The sequence below is a fragment of the Syngnathoides biaculeatus genome, chromosome 6, assembly GCF_019802595.1.
Source record: "Syngnathoides biaculeatus isolate LvHL_M chromosome 6, ASM1980259v1, whole genome shotgun sequence".
In the NCBI taxonomy this organism is placed as follows: domain Eukaryota; kingdom Metazoa; phylum Chordata; class Actinopteri; order Syngnathiformes; family Syngnathidae; genus Syngnathoides; species Syngnathoides biaculeatus.
The window spans coordinates 30,907,958-30,925,558 of NC_084645.1; the positions used below are offsets into that span (position 1 = coordinate 30,907,958).

At 42.6% G+C, this 17,601-nt stretch overlaps 2 protein-coding genes across 4 annotated transcripts in view; one reads left to right on the forward strand and one right to left on the reverse strand.

The window, feature by feature from the left end:
* The window catches only part of LOC133502174 (insulin-like growth factor 1 receptor), a 142,021-nt gene that overhangs the window by 89,678 nt on the left and 34,742 nt on the right, over nt 1-17,601 (reverse strand). For all 3 annotated transcript variants that reach the window (XM_061822658.1, XM_061822659.1, XM_061822660.1), the window contains one exon: nt 13,510-14,076. In XM_061822658.1, the coding sequence (XP_061678642.1) occupies nt 13,510-14,076 (567 nt within the window). The remainder of the gene's footprint in view (nt 1-13,509; nt 14,077-17,601) is intronic.
* The window catches only part of LOC133502176 (high affinity choline transporter 1-like), a 55,225-nt gene that overhangs the window by 2,178 nt on the left and 35,446 nt on the right, over nt 1-17,601 (forward strand). Inside the window, 2 exon segments of the mRNA XM_061822661.1 lie at nt 1,082-1,246; nt 1,438-1,604. Coding sequence (XP_061678645.1) covers nt 1,453-1,604 — 152 coding nt within the window. The 5' untranslated portion in view covers nt 1,082-1,246; nt 1,438-1,452.

Genomic DNA, 17,601 nt, shown 5'->3' on the forward strand with positions numbered 1-17,601 from the left:
CACAGCGCGGAGAAAAAGGAAAAGCCCAACCGACGCAAACTCTGGACAACACCCGTCCATATAGCTGGGAATGTAAGAAAGTTAGACTCATTAACAGTATTTGTTCAAGTAATTTCAATACATATATTTCATTACAATCGATTAGACCCCATTATTTCTGTCACGTTGCCATGCTGAGTTGACCTAAACTTATGTCAGTTGCAAATTCTTGATTTCCCCCAGAGGTCAATTACGTTTTAAAGTCTATTTTAAAGATGCTTCCATCCATTCATTTTACCAGCCGCTCATCCTTTTAAGTCAAAAATGCTATATAATCATTTTGAAGATACATGCTCAGTATACAGTACACGGGTATAGACAACAAACTACTATGTAGGACTACGTATGGAAAATTGAAAGGTTGAGGGGGAAATTTTGTGTTTAAGAAACATTTTAAAACAGATACCTTGACACATTAAAGTCTTCAATTTATTCATTCATTCATCTTTCATTTTGCTTATCCTCACAAGGGTCATGGGGGTGCTGGAGCCTATCCCAGATATCATTGGGCAGGAGGCGGAGTACAGCCCTGAACTGGTTGCCAGCCATTCGCAGGGCACATGGAGACAGACAACACTCGCACTCACAATAAGACACCTAGGGGCAATTTTGAGTCTCTATTTAATGCACGTTTTTGAGATGTGGGTTTATTCTTCCTAAAATGAATAATTGTTATTTCTTAATTTAAAAAATAGTGTGAAACCTTGTAACATTCAATACGATTATACAGTAAATAAAAATGATGCGGCAGATAGTCATTAAATTTGTTTCGCCATTAAAAAAAAATACAAGTGGTACTGCAACTAACTTAAAAAATGCTGCACCCCCCCTCCCACACACACACACACACACACACACACACACACACACCACACACACACACAAAAATGGCGGGCTGCCAATGGCCTCCCCACACCAGACTACAGACAGCTGTGGTGGCCCGCGAGTAATCTACATCCTGTGATTAAGAAAAACTACTTAGGAAAGATGAATGAGGAATGGCGGCGTCTTCCAGGTGATGAAGCCTTTCCTTATTCTGCAGGCAGAGTTGGAGCTCCAGTAGGAGGGCATGGCCGGACCTCCAGAGACCTCCGTATTTATGTGACATAGTAAAAAGGCTGCAACACGTTGCAGTACAGCTGCAGAAGTTTCCAACGTGCAACTCTCATCCCCCTATTGGGACCCGGGAAGGGATGACTGCCGGAACGTAAGCACTCTGTGACTCACTGCTATAACAGAAAAGAACGATGCCTGCCTCATCATCAGCACTTCACAAAACACACATTTTAAAGTTGAGAACTGACTCCTCCCACGTCAAATCCCCCCCCCCTCCGAGTTTCACAAAGGAACAACTGGTGATCTCTGTTGTGTTTGTTTTCCACCGACTTACTGAGGCAGCTGGCCAAGGAGCTGATGCCCGTGCCAAAAGAGCTGGGGCGGCCGCCACCTGTGCCCATTAGCCCGCGTGGTGAAAACTGCACCGGACCCCCAGGGATCCCGCCAGATAAGAACAAAGAGAAACAGGAAGCGGGAGGTGAAGGTCATTTTGAAAGGCATTACACAAGGTACAGTAGACTACTTTATGGATTGTTTTACGAGTTGGATGCATGCAGCCCATCGCTCAAGAATCATTCCCTTCACATCCACAACATGTTCTCTGTAAATAATCACAAGAACTGGCATTCATGAAATTTAACAAACCATCCTTGTCTGTCAGACCAAGGCGAAGTTGAAGTTGGGTACGGTTATGTATTGGTTCAACAAACACAATCTACTAAAGTCATAAATCCATTCTATATAGTGCTTAACCGGGAAAGGGCCGCAGTTCAAAGTCTTTACTGCTAGTAACAAAAGACGTAGCTCTAGACATAGACGGACAAACAATTCAAGGCTAATGAATGTAGGTGCTATAGTCTATAAGCCTTCCCATCGTAGTCAAACAAAGCTTGTTTTCATTAGGGTCAAGGGTGAGCTGCAACCTATCGCAGCTGACTCTAGGCGAGATATGGGTTCACACCCTTGACTGGACATCAGCTAAGCGCAGAGTACATGTACAAACTTTGCAGATAAAAGCATTCAAATATTTAAATGAAGACCCCTCATTGAACCTAACATGCATCTTGTGGGGACGTGAGAAGAACCAGTAGTACGTACAGAAAATTGTCGCAAACACGCATGAGAACATGCAAATCCTGCTGATTAGGACCTGTGCCCGGATTTGAACCTCTCTACAGTGGGGATACCGTGACTCCATTTTATTGGAAAATTTCAAATCAAAATCCACATAAGAGAACGGATCCTGATCAGGGGTTCCACCAAGGTATCAGAGGATCAGTAGCCATCAGTTTTACACCCATTTCTAATGCTCATGTGAATACAATAGGATGACAGATGTCCGGGCTGGTCCATTAATTTTATAAACCAATAAACTAAAGACAAAGATGCTACTCTCCCTTATTGCAAGTCTGTACCACCCAAATGAAAAACACATTGTCATTGTTATTACCAGGAACTTTTTTGCTTTGATTATGAATTGCGATCTATAAAGCAGTTGTCCAGATCTGATCACGAGATCACAAATCTGGGCCCCGTCACATATTTTTCAGTTCATCATACAGTATCTGCTGAAAAATACGTGATACAGAAATCTGCACATGCATGTTACATCACTGTCAAGTCGGCGTAGCCATGTGTGAATGACTGTGTTATATGAACGCATGGAAAGCACAAGGGAGGGGAGGATGGACAAGGAAGCCGCGCAGCGCACATAAAACCCCCACCACCACCACCACCACCACCACCACCAACACCCCTCGCGCTTCCTGCCATTGAAAGCGGGACTGAGAGGAAAACTACCGCAGTGTCAAGGGGCCCTGCAGCTCTGGGAGAGGAAGTTATGCGATTGAAGCAGATTTATGAATGAGTGGTGAAAGCAAATGGATGAGTCACGGCCTCAGTGCGGCGCAACCAGATAGCATCGCGGCTTCTGAATGCCTCCAAAAGGCAACGCTTTTTGGGCTCTGACACAGTTGCGTTTGTGTGCGTTTGCGTACGGTCAAGCTCAATTTAAGAGATGAAAAAGAAAACAGCCAATCAAGCCACAGAACCTTTGACAGAAATTATTTGTAGAGTATGAAAAGGAGCAGTTGTCAATGCATCAAAAGCCCCTCTGTTCATATTTAGACACACTTTACAACTGTCATTGTACATGATTTGCTAGCATGCTATCAAATTCAATCTTTTCCAAAGTTAAAAATGATTTTAAAGCAACTTAGTTTGGTACCATTTTTTTCCAGAATTTTCATTGTCAAGGGTCTCTAAAGGGTCCCTGTCCTTATTGACCTGGCACTGCAGTTTTTGACATTTCTGATAAGTAACACTAACTAGCATTTCTGGCGCTGTTGAGTCTTAAGCATGTCTCCGTGAAAATTCTGCGCGCAGGCACAATTTGTGCCGTGTCGGCGTCAAGTCTCACATAGAGGCCACGCAGCCCAATGCGTCGGTGACATGATGCAATGTGGGCGTCGTCAACCACGCAAGTCAGGCAGTATAAAGAGGCCTTTAGTTATCTGATGTCAGTAACAGATTATGCTGAGCGATTATCCTGTGGTGGGAATTTTTTATTAGGGTTTTTATTCTCCCCGAGGCCAAGGCCAAAAACTGTTAATGTTAAACCTGTTCAAAGATGCCAACGATAACCATTTCGCCGACTAGCCCGATTTTTCCTCATGTGTGGGACTTCTCACACAAAAATCCTTTCGGATGTTAAAATTGGGTTCTGTGCACCTCGCTAGAGTGAATAGATGTTTGTTTCTCGTATGTGACCACGTCAGATGTTCAGACTTGAGGACCCTTTGCAGCTATCATCACAATGTCAACACACCCCACTGACAAGATGACTTGGGATCGAGGTACTTTGTCACAGAGAGTCCCGAAGGAGTAAGAAGGCATTACCAAACAAGCATATTACCACTGGAGATGGATATGCACTTCACGTTATAGATGTCTACTTCATGACTCAGTTGTATAGGGGACACAAGTAAAAACACTTGATCCGCCATCTCTCGATGAGGCCTTGGTCGGAGAAGAGGATGGACCTGATTAGTTAAATGCCTGTCAGGTGGCAGATGCGGATGATGGATGGAGTGGAGGATCTTTGGCATTAACACTGGCAGGCCGCCCACGCTGCCGACTAAATGGAGTGGAGTGCAAGCGGTGGATGCGTGGGCAGTCAGATATGGATGTTCCATTGCACTTTTTCTGGTTTGAACTTTTTTGGACGTTTTCCCTGTTTTCTGTAAAGTGTAACATTCTTGTTTCGAGTTGTGTGGCGTGCCTGTACAGACTTTTAAGTTTATATTAAAAAAAAATGTTACCTCATTAAATTATTTTTCGGCTTGCAATGGGAAAAAACGAGTCCTGAATCAGAACTTTTGCATTCGAATGGAAAGTTAAATCATATGTTCTATTTTGAGAGGAGCTGCAATGAAGCAAAGTCATCCACGTGCTTCGTTTACTTCCGCCGCCATTTTACTTACTGTGGATCAGCAGATTTTCAGCAGCCACTGCAACGTATCATGCGTACTGGACCATGGTGACCCACCCCTGAGACAAGAATTTCTGCAGAACAAAGCATCCATGAGGAGGACCTGCCATGGATGTTCATGGCAGACCGCGGCAGATGAATTGGATAAAGTTATTGAAGAGTAAATACATCGAAGCAGATGATTGACGAGCGCTACCAAGAATAATCAGTTAGCTGGCTTAGTTGAAGCCTACAGATGTTCCCAGGCAGCCAGCATGGATTTACAAATGTTACTCATATGATGCCAGCGCCAAACAGATCATGGCGAAAGAGCAACAGACATTGGTTAAAGTAAGTCACTTGTAACTAAAAAGAAGCATTTGGACAACAAGTTTTGCTGGAGGGAAACTCCGCACTGCCTTTCTTTAACCCTTCGCTTTGTACGCCACTATCACTAACCTACGCTAATCAGGAGCAAAAAAACACTTACAGACCATAAGTAGAAAACAATTACCATAGTTTCCGGCCTACAAGCAGCTACTTTTTTTTTTTCGCCACACGCTTTCAACCTTGCGGTTTATGCGGTGATGTGGCTAATTTGTGCATTTTTTCTAACGGCCGCAAGGGGGGCACTCGAGCGGAAAAGGTAAGAATGAGACCGGTGGAATATATGTGCTGAGGAAGTGACTTTTACTGGCCCTGTTAGCGCTGTGCTAGCGTGTTGCTCCTATGTTACTGGCATGTCTCAGTGACATTTACTGGTAAATTTCATTTTAACCAGCCTTGTTAGCGTTACCGCTAGCTTTCCCGCGGCGCTAGTGTAAGCACTAGTGTTAGCACGGTGCCAGCGTTAAACTCTTTCTGTGTACAGTCTTTCTTTGTAAATATCGTGTTTCAATGCGGGTTTCAATTGATGCACTTGCGGCTTTTACACAGCTGCGGCGTATGTGTAGACCAAAAGGTATTTCCTTTACAAATGTACTCGATGAGGCTTCTAACCAGGTGCGCTCTGTAGGCCAGGAATTACGGGACTTGCCTTGTTGTGTCACATGACAACGCCATTGCGCAAATCAGCAAAATGATACCAAATCTGAAGCCACCGAGGGAAAACTCTATTACCATGTCGGAATTTGATCCAGTTTACCAAAAAAAAAAAAAAAAACTTGGGAAAATGGTTCAGAGGCTGAAACCATCAACGAGCTGTCCTGACTAAATCCCATCTGCCTTTTTACAAAACTATTGTGAAGTCTGTGCAAGATGATTTCCAGCAAATAATCAATTGCTCACTTCAGTCTGGAGAGTTTCCTAAAGCTCTTAAAAGTAGCTGCTGCTAAGCCTCTTCTAAAAACCACAGCGCTGGACGCTTCCGTGCTCGCAAGCTATAGACCTATCTCCCTTTCACAGCCAAGATCAAGAAAGTTATTCATCATCAACACAGCAATTTCTTGAATTTAAATGGACTTTTTGACATATTTCAATCAGGTTTCCAAACACATCACAATGCAGGATCTGCTCTCATCAATGTGCCAAAGCAGAAAAATCCCAACAACTTTTCTAACATGCATGAAGGGAGCACGGTCTCAGTACAGAAAAAAATAAATCATGTGGGAGGTCCCATAAATCCATCAACAATAATTTTCTTTGACTTCTTTTTTTCCCCCCAAAACGGTTTTAATGAATTATTCACTTTTATGAGAAACACCCCTTCCCCCCCGAACAACAACAAACAAAGATCATTACAAATGAAACATCTTTTTTAAGAAATATTAGTTCAACAATTTTGATAGAAAAATAGATAGATAAAAAAAAAACCTTCCATACTATAAAAGGATCTTGGGTCAATGCATTCAGCTTAAGGATATCGAGTGGCTCTTTGACGAGGAAGATGCAGACGTGATCAAATGCAAGAAAAAAAAAAAAGTCTCTTGGGTCAGCGCAGAGGCTGCAAAATGCTTCACCGCTGTAGACACTTTTTTTGGGGTTCAAGACAAGGACACACAGACATGCAGAAAAAAGCCAAGCAATGAATGTCTTCCTGTGTAAAAATATGTAATTTTCTTACTAACCAGACCCAGAGATAGAGATTTCTTCAAAGATATCTAAAAGAAAAAATTGTAAGGGTTCTTAATGACAAATTAAGTGATTAAATGATAGATAGAGAGATAGATATGAAATGAAGAGTTTGGACCGTACAGAAATCTAAGACCGTGCTCGGATTGAAACAGGAGTTCAAAACATTCAGACGGAACTACCAAACTCTTTAAAAAATAAAATAAATCAGATCATTAACTTTTCCAATAGTTAGATGAGGAGATTCAATCAAATGTCCACCAAAAAAAAAAAAAAAAAAAAAAAACCTATTTTAAGACACCAGTGTTTGCGTGGATTTCAAAAGGCAGACTTTGGTTCAGGTCCAGACCGAGGCAACATTCCCGATCACAAATCAACACGTATTGTTAAATTAGTTTTTATAAACACTTAGGGGGTATTACACAGAGTTTATTCTTCTATGCACCCTTTGGGTTTCACAGTAGTCTTATTTTACCACTGCCGGGATTTACAGTTATTTCATTTTTACAGAAGTTGTGATTTTTATTCTGCAACACTTGACATTTTTTACTGTAGTATTATTTTAACCCAAGCCCCTTTTGGGCAAATTTCCTTATTGTTATAAATAATGGAAGGTCAGGCAAACAAGGTAACCACTAGTAGATTGTTCTGTAATTTCCAGGCGAAAAAATAATAATTTGATTGTTTCTAATGCAATGTTTGGATTTTTTTGAGATGGTGAAGTTTCATCAAAATTGTAAAATAAAATGTTGCAAAACTGAAATTGAATTACAGCAATATATAGAGTTTTCCTACATTATTCTTTATTTCACTTAATGAGCTGCGCCAGTCTAGACATTCTGATGTTGTGGACCTGTGCCTGAGGAAAGTTTCCTGAACGTCTCTAACTTTCAATTGAGGACCCCCGGTCCAAAGGCTGTGAAGAGATTTTGCCGAAGGACCTAATCTAAGAAGTGGGCCTGCCTAATTATGAACGGCCTCTCGACAATGTAGCTTTGGCCTCATTTAAGAGCCCGTCTGAGGCAAACACAGGACCTGAGGGGGGCTTTTTGAAGCAGGCCAGACACTTTTTAGTCACGGGACACCCCCCCCCCCCCCACTCCAAACTCAAAGCAAACAGTGTGTAATGTCAGAGGATCCAGAGCTTCAGCAAACAAGCCAGTTGGCCGGTGCCGCAGCGATGAGAGCAGGGCTCGGACAAGAGATATCTGACAGGCGGAGCTGTTAACAGCTTCTGATAAGCGGCGTGGAGGAGACCAGCGAGGGGGAGAACAGAGCAGAAAGTAGCGGAGGAGCCACGGACAAGGAGAGTCGCAGATAAGGGGGGGGGGGGGGGTTTACTGTTCGGCTGTTTTTCCGCTTGCATTTAAAAATAAAAATAAAAATCCAAGGTTATTTGAATTATTTATATCTTATATATCAACATTTTAAAGCAAACATTTTTTGTGGACATGGTCTAAAGCCTACATTCTAAATAGGGGGACTCCACATGCCTTTTTGTATGAACCTCGACCTATTAGGAGATCATTTTTGATGAACAATTTTGAAGACTACTACAGTCTAATTTTAACTTCAGTGGCTTTGTTGTTGTTGTTTTTTTTTTAAATTTTTTTTACACCAATAATATTTTGACCTGCAAAACATGAGGTTGTTTTAAGCGTGTAGTTTTACAGGGGCAACTTTTTGGCTGTTTCCTGGATGTTTTATTTTTACCCATACAACTTGGGGGGGTTTACAGCTGTTCTCTTTTTACCTCTTCAACGTTTAGTGTGTTTCTGGGAAATTTATTTGAATTTGCAAAACTTGTATGGTTTGGGGGGTGTGGGGGGGGTTAATGGTTGTCTTATTTTAACCTGCAGACTGTAACTGTGGTTTTTACAGTACTGTAGTCTTACTTACACCTGCACTATTTTTTTTTTTTTTTTTACTGTTGTCTTATTTTTAAGCAGTTCAGCTTTTGAGGGTTTTACATTAGTCTAATTCCAACCCACACAACTTCCGGTATGTTTTTTTCAAGAGCGGTTTTCTTTTTACCTAAGCAACCTTTGGAGTTTTTACAGTACGTACTGTAATCTTGTTCAAATTTCTAGTTTTATTGTCATTTTATTTTTATTTGCACAACTCATTGCATTTTCCCAACAAAACAGAGGAGCGACTTGACGAGGATCTATTCCAACGCTGCTTTCACTCCTCCGAGTTTTCACTTTGGCAAGAGCTTATTGTCGAGCTAGTATACTTGACATTTGTCTGACACCTCCCCCACCCCCCACCCACACGGAGGCTCTTTTCTCACGGTCCGTCAGTCACAGCCTGTCCACGCATCACTCCCACTCAGGTCTAACGCCCCAATAGAGCATTAACCCGCATTATTTTGTCCACCATCATTTGGAAAAGCGTTGTGTTGTCTGGTCAGCAGACAAACATGTAGCATCGAGACTTGCACAGTTACTCCGTGAAGAAGCTGCGGAAGGGCCATAGGATACAGCGGTGTGCGAGGCAGACAACAGGCCTCCTCACTTCAAGGAGTGTAATTAAAGGGGAGACTGGGCGGTATTGACAAGGAAAACTGCCACATGCTCTTGAAGGAAGATCCGCACTGGAAAAAAAATAAGCCAATCATGTTGGTGCATGCATGGACATGTGCATGTGTACGTAGGAAGGAGAAGGTTGTTAAGTTAAGTCCTTAAAAGCAGCCACCACAAGGAAGTTTCAGTTTTTCCCCCTACATTTATGACATGCATTTCACTTCATAGGGAATATATGATGGAATATTGACGACTGAATAGCTTTCCTTGCTTGTGCCTGCTGGGTGCCAGTCTAACACCAACTGCCCTGATGTCTACCCTCAATACAGCTATCAATCTTCTCTGTGGTCCAGCTCCATCCTCATCCACCCTTCCACCAACATACTCACTCTGTCTCCTCCAGATGTGTCCAAACCATCAAAGTCTGCTCTCTCAAAAACATTCAACTTTGGCTGTCCCTCTAGTGAGCTCATTTCTAAAATTTCTATATCTTCATTTCTGCCATCTCCAGTTCTGCTTCCTTTTTTTTTTTTTTTTTTTTTTTTTTTTTTTTTTTTTTTGAGTGCCACCGTCTCTAATCTGTACATCATGGTCGGCCTCACCACTGTTTTATGAACTTTGCCCTTCACCCTAGCGGAGACTCTTCTGTCACATAGAACACCAGACACCTTCCGCCAGCTGTTCCAACCTGCTTGGACTCGTTTCTTCACTTCCTTACCACTCACCATTGCTCTGGATTGTTGACCTCAAGTATTTGAAGTCATCCACCCTCGGTATCTCTTCTCCCAGGGGCTTCACTCTTCCCCCTCCACTCCTCTCATTCACGCACATATATTCTATTTTACTTTGGCGAATCTTCATTCCTCTCCTTTTCATTGCATGCCTCCACCTTTCTAACTGCTCCTCCACCTGCTGCCTTTTTTTCACTGCAGATCACAACATCATGTGCAAACATCATGGTCAAAGAGAATTCCAGTTTAACCTCATCTGTCAGCCTATCCATTACCACAGCAAACAGGAAGGGGCTCAGATCTGATCCCTGATGCAGTCCCACCTCCACTTTAAACTCCTTTGTCAAACCTACAGCACACCACTGTTCTGCAGCACTCACACGTCCTGTGTTGTTCTAACATACTTATCTGCCACTTAAGACGTCCGGAAGCAGTACCACAACATGGGTACTCTCTGATAAGGCTTTCTCTACAAAGACACAATGTAACTGCTTCTGGCCTTCTCTGCACTGCTCCATCAACACCCTAAAGGCAAACATTGCATCTGTAGTGCTCTTTCTAGACTTTCGCTAATACTCACTTCTGTTCTGTGTCTTGCATCGACTCCCATAACTTGATTGTGTGCTTCATCAACTTTTTTCCTTTATAGTTCGCCACAATTCTGTACATGACCCTTGTTCTTTAAAATGGGTACCAGCACACCTTTCCTCCATTCCTCAGGCATCTTTTCACCTGCTCAATAGTTTTTTCACACAAATTCTCTGGTGTGGCTGGCTCCTGATTTCCCGAAATGTACGTGTGAGTGGCTCACTCAGAATTATGTCAGACTGCGATTTAACAGTGGTGCTAATTGCCATGATATCGCCCCACACTCAGTTTCTCCTCAGGCATGACTTGACAACTAGGCTTGGTGAAGAGCCACCCTTCTCAAACAACAGGCGAAAAAGATGGAAACTATTGTGTCAAAGCCAAAAACAAAAAGCAGAGATGCTTGCTGGGTGAACAGACTCGCTTCCAATCAGCGGCACATACTTGATGGTTGAGTGAGGTCGTCAATGTGGTTTATCCGCTTCACTAATTGACAAGTGTGATTCGGCGGCTTTGTGATGAAGTACTGTCTCCATGAGGGAAAATGGAGTCAATGCCTTTCTCGTCTTTATTTATGCACAGTTTGCACAATTTTTCCATGACTCAGGACTCACCAAGTTGCCACACCCTCGTCGTCAAGGTAGCATAAGCCGTTCTCGTGTCGGCAAACCCTGTAGCAGGTGAGCAGAGCCTCATTTGGATGAAAAGGAGCAGCCACCTCAAAACTGGCTTATTTGAAAAATATTTATCCTTTACACGCGTAAAGTAGGCTACGATTCTTAATTCTTGGGATATTTTGCCACCGACACTGCGAAACGTTTTAAATTGCAAAAAAAATGCAAAAATATTAGAATGTGGGATGAATCTCAACTCGAGCCTTCCTGTGTGAAGTTTAAAACATTAAAATAATCTTTTAATTTTCGTTTGGCTATATGTGACCTGCGATTGGCTGGTGATCAATCCAGAACGTACCCTTTATCTCACCCCAAAATCAACTTGTATAGGGTCCAGCTCACTTGCAACTCTGATGAGGACAAGGTGTATAGAAAATCCATGAGTATGATACTGTATGTCTCCTTTAAGGTACATTTCCAAATTATTCTATATTATTAAATACACATAATACAAGCAGGGAACATTTACTGTGCGGCTCAGTTACTCCTGTGGTCATTGTTCAAGCTGCAGTCCGACCTATGACTGCTTCTTATTTTCTGCACAATGTCTCTCCCTCAAGTCTTTATCTACAGCCTTGAGACTTTAAGGGCCCTCAAGAGGAATGCATTTAGCCTGACCTCGGCCTGGGCCTCTGAGAACTGCTTCAAAACATCCTCCCGCGCGAGGGAACAACAGAGGGTTTCACAATACAATAGCACAGATGGACCTCCCCCACGGAAGAATCAACAGTACTCCAAGGTCACGTCAACGCAAACGCACCAATAACAACATGGTAGCAGTTTGTAAACATGGGAAATCATGAACAACATATTTTCAAGTACCGTGAAACTAATAATGAAATATATAACTAGTTTTATTTCATCGCTGATGTTTTATAGCTCAAAACAATCAAAAGCCGCATGCGTGTCAGCCACCCACATTCACAAATCAACTGAAAGCACCACAATGTCCATCAGAAAACACTCCAGAAGTCACTAGGGAAAGGATCGGAATCAGAACCAGCTTTATTAACCAAGTGTGTAAAAACACACAAGGAATTTTTCTCCAGCAGTCCATGCTGCCCTGGTACGACTGATGCCACCCTGAGTTCCGCTATCTCTTCTGAGACCTGCAAGGAGGAAAGAACTGGAGTGGTTCTTTAATAATCCCGATTGACTATGGTTGCTGCTCAAGCAGGTCTCATAAAAGAAACAAATCAGAAACACTTTTCCCACAGACAGAGGAGCTGAAGCGGAAGATAGAATTTGGAAGTGGGGAAAAAAAATTCTAGATTAATTTCTGGAGAAGGCTAAATCTTGATATTCGATATAACTTCATCCAGCACACTCCTTGGTGATTCAAAATGTCTTTGGGATGATTCCAAACGGACAAAGACTGTTTGTGTATGAAGGCTTTTGATTCTAAATTGAAGGATCCCTGACATCCTCGGGCCCTTTATGGTGCAACAAAACAGTGTGTGGACCCCCCCCCCCCCCCCCGTACGCTTGAATAATCATTCCTGACCCTGACCTCCAGAAGACAATGTTGCAAACGGTACATTGGTGACCAAAGGAAGCAAGTCGAGGAAGGAAAACACAATATGCTGAGAAGGAAAAAGAGACTTCAAAACAACATTATCCATCAAATCCTTGAAATGATTGTCTAAGTTTGACGGCATCCACCGCCCACATTAAATGCCACAGGCAAAAAACAGTTAGAAAGCGTTGCTTCGCCCATTTGCCGTAGAGAACTTCTGCTTGGGGCTAATTTGGAAAAATTCTCAAGAAGGATTTCCCCGAGCCCCTCCCCAACGTACAAATGTCTTGGCAACTTTACTTGACACCAATTAACTGGAGCTTTGCATCTCAGGGTCTGAACGAAAGAGCACAAAACAGCAACGAAAACTGAAACGTGAATAGGTGAATTTGTGAAAAGCGAACTATAATTACAGTAGATGGGGGGTTCTCCAAGTCATTTGACTCTCCTCTACACATGACCCGACCACTGGACCAGAGTTAAAACAGGGATGACCCTTCCCGGGATACTTCAATATATACCCCCTTTCATAAATCATAAAAAGGAAGAAAAAAAAAAAAGTCCCTCAGGCAAATATTTAACTGACAAGGTCCAGACAGGTAAACTAGCTGTTTTCTTGGCAGAGCAGGGGAGGTCTTTCTAATACCTGCGGCTCTATACCACTGCACTCCATAAATAGTTGGATCCACTGGAACGAGGAGTGCCTATAATGAACAGAGCGCAGATGTTTGCACTGGCGAGGCGAGGACAGAAATGAAGGGAAAACACGGCGCAGCTCGGAGGGATTTGTCCACTGCTGTCTGCTGTGATCATAAGAACAAAAACCAGCAACAGCGCTTACCTTTCTGGCATCGGTTGGAGGTCCAGCAGCGGTACTCCTGTTTGTTATTGAAGGTTGTCTGCTGACACAACGGGTTGTCCTCCATAATGCCCGGGCAGACATTGTCGCACTCCTTAGCCTTCTTATTCCCACTCACAATGTTGTTGAATTCAGCATCCATGATGAGAGACCAGTCCACAGAGTCCAAGTAGCACAGCTCGGGGTTCTTCTCGATCCTGATGGCCCCGCGGGTGACGTTTCTCAGGTTGTACAGGCCGATGTCCTTCAAGCTGGTCATCTCGTAGATCACCAAGGCGTAGTTGTAGAAGAGGTTGCGTCCGCGGATGACGCTCAGGTTGGGGAAGAGCGTGCTCAGGCTGTCCAGGCCCGGCACGCGGAACAGCAGTAAGTAGTCGGTGATGACGGTCAGCTTGGGGAAGCTGAGCGAGCGGAAAACCTCCTGGTTCTTGGTCTTGCTGTTGTTGGTCTTGATCAGGAGGATCTGCAGGTAGCCCTCCACCACGGTGCAGTTCTCCAGGCGCTTGAACTGGCTGATGTCGTTCCGGATATCGATGCTGGGACCGCAGACTGCAAAACAGCGGAGGAGGATGCGTCAACCAAAGAATGATGGAAAGGAAATACAGCAGAGATTCTGCAGAAAGGGAATACACTGCCTTGAGTTTGGATTTTCATTAATTCTGTGACCAAGATGGTATATTCAATTTTCTTCATGGAAACAAAGGAAAAATGGAAACTACTTTTCAGGGCCTCTAGCAGCCAGACTGATAAAGGCAAGCTGTTATTGATGTGTTAAACATGTCGAGGCACTCTCAGCATTGTGCAGTTGATCATTTCAGACGTCAACCAGACCTCAGTCACTCGTTACGCGCCCGTAGCCGTCCCGCAAACACAAGCACCCACAAAGACGATCACAATAAAAGCGCCATTCATTATAGATGCCAAGTGACTCTCCCTTTTGTTGGCCCTATCGATTAGGACAAGCGGGAATTCATGTTGGACTATTTTCTCGTAACGCGATGGGTGTTAAAAAAAAAAAAAAAAAAAAATATCTGCGTATACTTATTAAAACTGTTTTTGTCAAGTACTGCCACAGTTCTACAATTGTGATTTGAAGAAAATCAAGCAATATTAAGTGCCTTTTCAAAAGCAATTGAAGCATCGAGCGCCTCGGGTTGTTTTGCCTCACATCGAAGGTCGGCACTCAAAAAGCGGCGACGCATGAGCTCCTTGCTTAAACCTGTTATGTTCTTACATTGGCTTAACTGCTGAACCATTTCACGGCGTGTTTGCGTGTCCCAGGAGAGACTCGACTTGACCGCGCTATCCAGTCAAAACACAGAGCCTCAACATAACCATAACATCCGTTATCTAAACGCAAATATCCTTGAATGAGGTGGATTAGATTGTGAGACCGCCATACAAAACAAGAAGTGTGAGTTTTGGTCGCTGCAATCAAACTTGAGGCCTCCGGGTCCACTTCTTTTGTTTCCTTTACAGTTTTCCTGGTAGGAGAAAGGGAGGGGTATGGGGATGGAGCCTCTCACACAAAAGCTAATTTGTTTTTTTAGGAAAGAGAAAGTGTCTCTCCCACTTCCGGATGAAGGCACTATTAGTGCAATGGGGGTCGGGGGAGCAGTCTGGAGGGGCTGGAATGGCTGAACTGGGAAATGATGGGTCGTCAGGGCTTGCGAGACCTTCTCACGTGGCAATGACCAACGTCAACAAAACTATACGTACTGAAAAGAAGATCCAATATAAAATTCTGTTTTCCATGAAATTGTATTCATTTATTCCTAACAGTCTATTCTTTTTTTTTTTTTGTGGATGTCAGATTTTTTTTTTTTTTTTGGTCCAATCCGACTTCAGCCTCTGTGTTGCAAGTTGGTGGCAGTGACCCACCTCACATCACAAGAAAAAAAGAGCCTTCAAGCTGTTTAATGCCACTCCCAGTTGAACAACAAGAAACAAAAAGAATTACAATTTGTGTATTCAAACCAACCACACGCATAATGATAAAATCGCATCTATAATCGGGTGCCTTAACCTGTTAAGCAACGCATCAAACAAACTGTAGCAGCAGGAAGACAGAGACATGCACTTTGTCGTCTGCCTTGAACGTATTAGTGCTATAGCAACGAGCTGACAGAAGAGTTGTGACGTTTCAATGAATAATTTCGCCATCTGCCTCACACTGCCACCAGGTGGCCAAGGCGAGGAAAGCCAGAAGGACTAACAGAAAGGCCATTTTACTGATATAGCGTGAAAAAAAAACTTGAATTATTTTTTTATTCTATTATACCAGCACTGTATGATTTTATAAAGTACCGTAATTTCTGGCCTACAGAGCACACGTGCTTATAAGCTTCACCCAGTACATTTGTAAAGGAAATACCATTTGTTACATACATGAGCCGCACCTGTGTAAAAGCCGCACGTGCCCACACTGAAACGCAAGATATTTACAAAGACGGTACACAGAAAGAGTTTTTAAAGATTTATTACCTTAGCTTAGCTTAACATACCAACAACACCGTCGCACGAACAGGGCTGTCAAAAACGAAATAAATAAATAAATAATTCCTAAACCACTTAGACATTGCAGTAACACAGCAGCAACATGCTAGCGTGGTGCTAACACTAGCGCGGCGGTAATGGGGCCAGTTTAAAAAAAAACATACCAGTAAAAATCACGGAGACACAGCAGTAAGACAGCAGCAACACGCTAGCGCGGCACTAATGCTAATGTGGTGCTAACAGGGCCAGTTAAAAAAAACATACAGGTAAAAGTCACTTCCTCGCCACATCGATTCCACCCTCTCACTCTTACCTTTTCCGCTCGAGTGGCCCCTTACAGCCGTTACAAAAAATGCACAAATAGGCCGCATCACCGCATAAGCCGCAAGGTTTAAAGTATATGAAAAAAGTCGCGGCTTACAGGCCAGAAGTTACGGTACAAATATTATGGAATCATATTTTTCCCTCATTAACATGCAGATTACAACATTTGTCATTTTAGAGGCTATGGCTGGAACAGATTCATGGTATTTTACTTCATTTCAATGGGGAAAGAAAATTTGAGATATGAATATTTTGAGGTGTGAGTGAGGTCAGAAAACACATTTAACTTGGATCTCAAGCCACGACTGAAACAACGGCTCAGATTTCACATTTTCCTCACAATGTCAGAATAAAATAGTTACAAGAGAAAACACAATAATACCAGAATGAATTTAACACAATTTTACGCAAAATGTTATGAGAAAGTTGTAATGTTGGGGGGGGGTGTGGGGGGGGGGAGCGGCAATAATATATTGTGGGTCCGTCACATGTTTTCTATTGAGATGAAATAGAATCCTAAAAGGAAAGGATGAAGCAGAAGAATGGAAGTAAAAGCCGTTTCCCTCTCTTCCTCCCCCTCTCTCCTAATTAGGCAGGTTAACCACCAAGGAATTCCAATCATTTCCTTGAACCAGGGATGGAGGAGGCCGGAACTTAAGCCGACAGGAGTTTGTGACGAGTTTTTTCCTTCTTTTGCTTGTAAAAGGCAAATAATGATATTATTAAAAACAGATTTTGGGGTATTTTCCCTTCTAATAGCAGCAAGCTTTGAAAGATAACAGCTCTGATAGAAACACTTTTTTTGGTATTTTGACAACTTTCTATTTCCCTGCGAATAGATGTTTATGAGATACAATTTCGTGACCGCACTCTTCACGCAAAACTCTCACTTCAGAAATCATCATTTCCTGTTGAAATTTATAGAAATGCTGTTAATTTGTCCCAGCCTCCCCCAAAATTAACACTTTTCTAGTGTTTCATGAGGACATTGTCACTGTAATGTTGTCCTTAAAACATTGCAATTTCTGATTTCATTCATTTCAAAAGTTTATTGCAAGCATTGCAATAAACATAATACAAAGAATTAAACAGTTTGTGCATCATGCTTAATTTATTGAAGCTCCTTCTGATTTATGAATTGACCACCAGGGGCAGTATAATACCGCCATGCAGAAACAAAGTGTTTCAAAAGTTTTTGGAGTGATTCCATAAACTGGAGTGATAATGTTTTTTTTTTTGCACAGGATGAAGAAT